An 8,538-nucleotide genomic window follows, 5' to 3' on the forward strand; every position below is an offset into this window, starting at 1 on the left:
AAAACGCCCCCCCCACCCCCCCCCCCCACTCGCTCTTCTTGAGACACCAGCATCTGTACATACTCTCGTACATGCTCTCCTCCCCCGCCTGTCTTTTGCTGTCTTAACCCCACCGTAGGTCCCCAAAAGTCGTATGTGTGTGCGCTTGCGTGACTTGCAGTCATGCGTGTGGCTGTGGGGGTCCTCACGAGTGGGCTTTCTTTCACTCTCTCCCTTCTCTTTTTCTGTTCTGTGGTCTCGTTGTTGTTGTTTGGTGGGTTTTTTTTGTGATGCGAAATCCCCCCCCCCTCCCTCCAAAAAATTACAAGTTGTATATCTGTCCGTTACATATGTATGTATGTATGTACGTATGTATGTATGTACCCAAGGTGCAAAAATATTTAAATACACATTCTGTTCTTGCCATTGGTAACGGCGTGTGCGTAGTGTCTAATAATTCGCCCCTGCCGGGAGATGATGAGGAGCAAGCACGTTGGCTTTTAACTCCGGCTGTCCTGGGCGCGAGAGCGAGAGTTCAGACGAGGACATCAATTGGGGAAGGGGGGTAGAGGAGGGAGGCGCGAGAGGAATGGATGACTGCATTGGGAGGAAATCCGAGTTGTTTAGGATTCATTTGCTCCAGTGACTCGACAGACGGGGGGAGGAGTCGATTGGCCGCGTGTTGTGGATACACTTTGTCAACAGGCTGATGGGGGGGAAAAAAAAAAAAAAAAGATTGCGTTTGCGTTGACATTCCCGCCACATAGCTGGAGTTCAAAATGCCACAGGATGAAAACCTCCTAAAAACACAATATGAGTGACCTAAAGAATCATTACGTTACCTTGCAATGTACAGTAGCTGTTTTGTTTTTTTTGTTGTTGTTTTTTTTTAACTTTATTATAACTAATTTAATAAATTTTGTTTAATCCAAACGGAACTTGTATAATTATGTTCCAAATATTTTTATTTCAAATATTTTTTTATATTATTATATAATATTATATAATTATATAATATTTTTTTTTTGTTTTTGTTTTTGTTTTTACATTTTCGTGTTTTGCACCAAAAATAAATAAATGTTCGTCCGACTGCACAGTGCACATGCTGCACTCCAACTTCAAGTTTTTGCCAACATACATAAATAAATAAATAAATAAATAAATAAATAAATATTATTACAAATATATATTATAAATTCTGTTTGGTCCAAAAGAAACTTACATAATCATAGTGTTTTCTATTTTTTTTTTAATTGGTCATATTTTTAAAAGCTTAAACATGTTCTTTTTTTCTACCAAAATAAATGTTTGTCCTACTGCATAGTGCACATGCTGCACTCCAACTTCAAAGTTTTTGCCAACATAAATATAAATAAATAAATATATTATTACAAATATGTATTATTATACATTTTGTTTGGTCCAAAAGAAACTGACATCATTATAGTGATTCTATTTTTTTTCTTATTTTTTTTAATTGGCCATAATATTTTTAAATGCTTAAACATTTTCTTGTTTTGTACCAAAAAATGATCGTTTGAATAATTGTGATATCAATTATCGCCAAAATAATCACAATTATTATTATTTTTTCCATAATCGAGCAGCCTCACCCAATAGCAGACATATTAGGTAACAACTTCTTTGTTTTCAGTTAAAAAAAAAAAAGAAAAAGAAAAAATCAACATGAGCAGCAGAAAAAAAAAAAAAGTGCTTTAATTGCCCTACAGCGTTAATGACCATTTTGTGTTATTGCTAGGTGATCACATTCACATGACACATTATTATTATTATTATTGTTATTATTATTATTATTTTATCCTTGTGGCTTCCTTTTATGGCACTCTGACCAAAAAAAGTCTAACTAAAGCAAATATTAGTGCAGCACCGTTTTTTAAATATTCATGCGTCTGTCTGGCTCCTCAGTTGCTTAGGAACAAGACAGCATCGGAATACTCTCTAATTAGCATAGATTTTACACAAACTAGATAATATGGACTTTGTTTTAAAAATAAAAAACAATGAGGTCAAGGGGTCACAAGAATGTGACGTCACCTGTTCAGGCAAAGGTCTTCGTCGGCTGAGGAATGCGCCTCATCATCCAGTTTGTCGCCCCTGGGGGGGGGGGTTGTGAGTTGAGCCGGGGGAGAGGAAAGCGCCAGAGTGGTTGGGGGGGGGGTCCCCAGCCAGGAAAGGACTCTCCTTTCGCCGCCCTCCGGAGCGGAGCGCAAGCAGCGGGGATGCCAACACGGCGCTGGTGCCCGAGAGCGGCGCTCCTTCTCCTGCCGCTGCCGCTGCTGCTGCTGCCGCTGGCGGTCCAGCTTGTCGCATTCACGAGAGCCGGCCAGGACGAGCTCGAGGGCGCCGTGGCTTTTTCCGTCATGAGCATCGAGCTGGTGAGGGGCGGCGGCCCGGACGGCGGCCCGGACGGCGGCCCGGACGGCGGCCCGGACGGCGGTGGAGGCGCGCGTACGAGGATGAGAACGAGATCAACTGGCGACAGGTATGTTGTGTGGCCGTGACAAAATGCCAGGATAGGTTCAGGTAATGTTTTTTTAGTAGGCTCCAAAAAAATATTTCTTCAGAATTTATGTATGAGGGTCAACCTATCCCAGGAGAAGTTGAAGCGGGAGCATTTTTCATTTTAGTTTTGATTTTGTTTTGAGTTTTGTGTTTTTTTTTTTATTTAGTTAGTTTTAATTCGTTTTCAGGGTGGTGCTGTGAATTTTTATTTGCTTTAGTTATGTCATAAATGCTTAGTTTTAGTTACTTTCAGTATTAGTTTTAGTTTTTTTTTCTAAATGTGTTTAACTTGTGTGCAATATTTTAAAAAACACCATGGGAGTGACGTCATCTGAAGGTGCCTTTTGTATTGGTTGCTGCTAGATGACACACTTTCAAACGTCCTTATTACGGTTAATATCAAAATAAATGTTCTTATAGGCGCATTTAAAATCATCCCCAAAGGCTCATGCATTAAACGAATTACCAAGGATGAAAACAAAGGACATTTTTGCTATAATTATAGTTAGTTTTAGTTAGTTTTGTAAACATAAAATGTAGTTTATTTAACTAAATTGTTTTTTTGAGCTTTAGTTTTGATTTTTTCTTTAGTTTTAGTTCACAAAAATAACCTTGATGTAGCCTCACTTGAACAATTTAAAAAAATAATGTGATTCATTTCATGCAATTATTTGTTCAACGTCCTCATGTATTTTTTTGTTACCAATCTTTCTGCCTGTTACAAATCGGTAGTCATAATTTTTGTTTGGATTTTTTTTTTTCCAGACGAAAATTAAACAAACTACGATAGAGGCCATTCATAGAGACGACGATAACAGTGACAAAAATTCACGCAATCGAATCAGAAGGAATGAAACGCGGGTTGGAGAAAAGAACCACTCAGAAACTGTTCAGTGTTCACTGCACTTTATTTCACGTTCAAACATGTTTACATTCATTGTGCAGCTGTCAGGTTTATCTCAAGCAATTATGCACATTTTTATTTTTTTTTATTTAGATGAAAACTAAGTTATGTTATTGTCAGTTCAACATGCTTCACTGAAACCATTAATAAAGACACAACTGTATTAAATGTGTCTTGCATGTTAAACTACAGTTACTAATAGGTGGGTTCTAATTTTCTGCATAAAAGTTGAAATGTATGCTGAAGGAAAATATCAACTAAACTGTCAATTTAGTCCACTAAAATTGCTCTCCTTTTGGTTGACTAAAATTGCTCTTTATTTTTGTTGACTAAAATTGGATCAAAACTAAAATACAATCAGATGACTAAATTCTGACCAAAACGCTAATTCATTCAACACTACACTAAATTTAAAAATTATTGTAAAAATTAACGCTACAAATAGATGAATCTGTTTTACAATTTCTGATATATTGCATACGAAGCGTTGAATATGGCTGTAAGCGATCATATTCATGCAAACAAATCTGTGACTTTATCACTTCAGCGTTTCATATTTCATGGAACAAATACAGTACACACACTGCTGTTTTTTTGTGTGTTTTGTTTTGTTTTTCCCAACTGGACAAAAAAGGTGAAATGCACAAGTAATTTTTCCTCCAAATTGTAGCCTTTTGCGATTTTGAAAATTACATTCTACAACTTTGCAATGTCAATTAGAATTTGATTAATTGTTCACAAAAGCCATTTTTTAACTGTAAACTTTCTTTTTGATTTATGCACTTGGTCCAGACATGACAGAACAGGTGAGATCAGAATTGGGTGAGTTGTGGGGGCGGGTTACATCTGTTGTCTTTGTGTCTCTTTTACCATTTGGCCTTTACAACCTCCATCAGCGTGTCCCTGTAAGTCCTCAACCACACACACACACCCCACACCACCTTTTCTTTTTTTTCCACTCTTTTTTTTTTTTCTGCTCAAGGCTAAACTCTCTGACTCATTCCAGTGATTCATAACCCCCCCACCCTGCTACTTATCTCTGTTGCCATGGTGACCACAGCGCACAGTCTGGGTTGGGGCTTTATATACATTGGTACATTAAAGCATAATTTCGACATCGCTTCAGGTGTGTTGGTCTACAGCCGCAGTCCCCAAACTTTTTTTTTTGTGCCACAGGACAGTTTGTGGGACCGGCATAGAAATTTTATTCAGACCTGGATGTTTTTTTTGTTTTTTGTTTTTTTTCTCAGTCAATTTAAAACAGAGGTCCTGTAATTCATATTTTTCTATGAATATGCTGAGCAATGTAAATGTACTGTACAGTAATGTACTGTATGTAAGTGCTGGTGTGTTTATGTGTGGCTAGGTTGGAGCTGCAACCTTGGGCCCAAGATCTTTCTCCGCCGAACTCGAGCGTTTCGTCCTGTATGTCAACACGCCACAGGTAGGTGGAATCGAACGGAAGCTACTCACTTTGGGTGGTCGGCCATTTTAATTTGAAGCGTTGGGGTGTTTTTTTTTTTTTTTTCCTTCATTGAGCTTCAGGGGGATTCTTCCTGTCAAAAATGTTGTGAGGGGTGTGCGCAAGACGATCAATCATGTATAACAGGCAACGTACATGACTTTCCATGGTGTGTATTTATAGTGTGTTTCTTTTGTCACCTTCAGTTGAACTGCTCCAGGGTTGTCGCCGCGGGTCAAGTCCAAGTGACCCGCCCCCGTGCGGACTCGCCAGTTTGGATGCTGTGCGCCGAGGAGTGGCTGCTTCCGTCTGCAGACACGTTGTGTGCTGCGTATTCCTTCAGGTGTGTGAGACATTGAGTGTGTATTACAGAGAATGTGCGAGAGAGTCTATTTATGTGAGAGTGTGTGTGGGAATGTGAGAGAGACTGTGACTGCATATAAAAGTGTGAGAGTGCATGTGTGAGTGGGAGAGTTTAAGTATGTATGAGAAAGCGTAGCTTTGTGTGAGCAGGTGTGCGCTCTTGTGAGAGTGTGGGAGTTTGTGTGTGCATGTGAGGCAAAGTGCATGTGTGAGAGTAGGGGTGTGTATTATAGAATGTGTGCGAGAGTCTATTTGCATGAGAGTATGTGGGTGCAAGTGAGAGACTGATACGTGAGAAAAGAATGTGAGAGGGAGCATTTGAGTATGTGCATGTGAGGCAAAGTGCAAGTGTGAGAGTGTCTGTGGGTCTATGAGACAGTGTGACTATGTGTGAGAAATGTTTGTGAGTGGATGTGTGAGAGGGTGATTTTGAGTACGAATGAGAAAGTGTAGCTTTGTGTGAGTGTGTGCACGCATTTGTGATAGTGCGTAAAATTTTGTGAGTGTGCATAAAGCGAGTTTTGTGAGTGTGAATGTTTTTGTCTGTGAAGGAAAGCGTGTAACTGTGTGTGCATAGTAGTTGTGTGTGTGGTGTTTGTGTGTGAAGGAGTGAGAAATATATGAGAGGGATTGTGTGTTGAGAGAATGTTTGAGAGGTGTGAGAGGATATATGAATATGAGTGAGAATATGAGTGTGTTTCAATAAGTGAGAACATTAACGCGTGAAAGAACATTTTTAAATGAGAGTCTCTCTATGTGAGAGTGTTAATGTGTGAGTGTACACATGTGCCGTCCTCTCCCTTCCACCCAGCATGGACGGCGGAGACGAAGCCTTCCTGAGGACGACGCTGTCTTTAGGCTGCGACGTTCACCGCTTTGATCCCGGCGGCGCCGGCGCTTACGTTGGTCGCCGCGGCAACGCGTTGGCCGGTCGCGAACGCTGGCCGACACTGTGGCTGAGTTGGGACACGCTACGGTGTGCGCGCACGCACACACATGCACACACATTTTAGAGAAAGGGGGTGCCGAGCAAATCTACCTTGGAGCCCATCATAAACACAAAGATGTCGTACTCATACTTGTGTTCCTATAGCAACAGAGCTCTGCACCATCCATGGCTGCTATGGCAACAGTTCCTTCAGGCTCAATTACAGCCTGTAGCCACAAGGGGGCCCTACAAACCCACTTTACAAACAGCCTATAGGGCATTTATTGAATGGGCTAGTAATTTTTATCTTTTATTATATTATTTTTTTAGTAATAATTCACATATTTAATAATGATAATCAATAATAATAATTATATATAAATTTAAATATATATATTTATATGATTATTAAATTCAATTAATTATCGTGACAAACACGATTAAAATTATTATTGTTGTTATTATTTTCTTATTTCTGTTGCGTTTTGCTTTCCAGGTCCACTTCCTGTACGGCGACCTGGCGAGCGCCGAGTGGCGCGTCTTCCAGAACTGGATCGAGCAGGGAACGCTGCATCGCGTGCGCCACGCGGTGGCCCGGGTGCACCTGCAGTGGGCCAGCTTCCAGGTGGGGGGCGCCGACGAGCAGGTACTGCGCTATTGGTTCAGCGTGCTGCGAGGGCTGCGGGCCGCCGGGCTCGATGGTACACAGTAGCGGCGGAGAGGGACGCCGCGTGCTAAAACACGACGTCGGCACCGCGCGCAGCTCCTACACGCTCAGCTTCGTCAATATCAGGCGATGACGTCACCGGACGTTCCGTTGGGCATGCAAAGAATAATTCAATAACATATTCTTAAATTTGAGGGATATTCAAGATAAAATTTATTCAATTGAATGAGTTTTTAAAAATACAACAATTTTAAAAACTATATTTAGCCTATACCCCTATAGTAATAACGCCAATGTTTTTATTTTTAACTTCATCATGATTGTTTTGTATTTTTGGCTTTTTGAGGGGGATATAAAATAACTAGCATAAAAATGACTGAAGTTAAATTATATATATATTTTTTGTTATTATTATTATTATTATTATTATTAGGGACGTTTACTACCACTTTTTCCCAGACCGATACGAGTGTTCATTCGACTAAATAAAAATTAAAATACATTTGTAATTAAATTTTACCTCTCAATGGTCATTAAATCAATATACAATTTTTCATCTATAACGAATCAAATTTGAAAGGACCAAACTAGCTATTGCATAAATATTGTTTCTAAATCGCATTATATACTAGAAGGTAACCAAAATAGAGCAACAACAGACATATAAATACGTTTATAGCGCTACTAATAAAAAATTGTGAATTTTTTATATTTTTTATTTTAAGTACAGTATCTTGCAGTATGCAGGTATACCTAATGAAGTGTCCGTGTGTGTATGCCACCACCTAGTGGACAAAACGGATGGCCTCCTTGAATGGAATTTTGCTTTGAAGTGCTGAGAACAAACATGGCAACAAAGATATAAAAATAGTGCTTAAGAAAAATAGTGATTAAGCAAACACATATTCTTGCTAAATATGATATCAACATTTGACGTCCTCACTTGTGCCATTTTAAGTCAATTCCCAGCCATTCTTTTCCCGTATTTTACACTGCGGACGTTTTTCGCCACGTGTGTGAAATAAATTTAATCACACAGACAAAAAAAGGCAGCTGAGAACATTCTGTTTTGTGTGTCTTGTTAAATTCTGTGTCAAGATGACATGGGAAGAGTCCAAAGAATGAAAGTGTGTCAAATTGTCTAAGTTATGGCTGAAGATTTTATTTATTTATTTATTTATTTTTTTTACTGTGTGATTGGCTTTAGAAAAGGCCAAGTTGGACATATTTAAACTGTGAATCATGCATCAAGGTTGTTGTTGTGAGCCATAACGGCAAGAAATGGCCAAATATTGATTTTGTGCAATAAAAAAATGACGGTTCCTTGGAGAAGTCTGTCTTTTTTTTGGCACAAGAGAGCTATAGAGCCTATATCAGATGACTTTAGGCTAAATGACACACTGGTCACCAGGTAATTTCAGGGCATAGGTAGGTCAAAGGTGAGATTCGAACCCTTACAACTGCAAGATAGACAAAAAACTTTCCATTTACTCCCTTTAAAAGTAATGTTTTGTCTTCTAGTGGAGTAAACGCCACTTAGACCTAGTTTAGCTTCCCTTTTTCCACCCTTCCAAATTGACTCATCGTCGTCGGAGGGCAATCCTGTCATTCTTCGGACGCGTTCCAACTCGCCGGAGCGCGCATAGGAATGCGCGTTGCAGCCCTCCCTGCTTCATTTTACGCAAATGGCGCACAGACGTTTGCCACAAAGT

At 39.6% G+C, this 8,538-nt stretch overlaps 1 protein-coding gene across 1 annotated transcript; it reads left to right on the top strand.

Annotated features, from left to right (window-relative positions):
• The first annotated feature begins 7 nt into the window (after window positions 1–7).
• LOC144007229 (putative methyltransferase-like protein 24) lies at window positions 8–8,373 on the top strand. The gene is given in 9 exon segments (XM_077506663.1): window positions 8–2,482; window positions 4,199–4,212; window positions 4,773–4,840; window positions 4,842–4,850; window positions 5,075–5,211; window positions 6,043–6,119; window positions 6,122–6,207; window positions 6,656–6,855; window positions 6,857–8,373. Coding segments are annotated over 9 exon segments (957 nt in total). The 5' UTR covers window positions 8–2,219; the 3' UTR covers window positions 6,960–8,373.
• Window positions 8,374–8,538: the final 165 nt, after the last annotated feature.

Source organism: Festucalex cinctus, chromosome 19 (assembly GCF_051991245.1).
Source record: "Festucalex cinctus isolate MCC-2025b chromosome 19, RoL_Fcin_1.0, whole genome shotgun sequence".
NCBI classification, from domain to species: domain Eukaryota; kingdom Metazoa; phylum Chordata; class Actinopteri; order Syngnathiformes; family Syngnathidae; genus Festucalex; species Festucalex cinctus.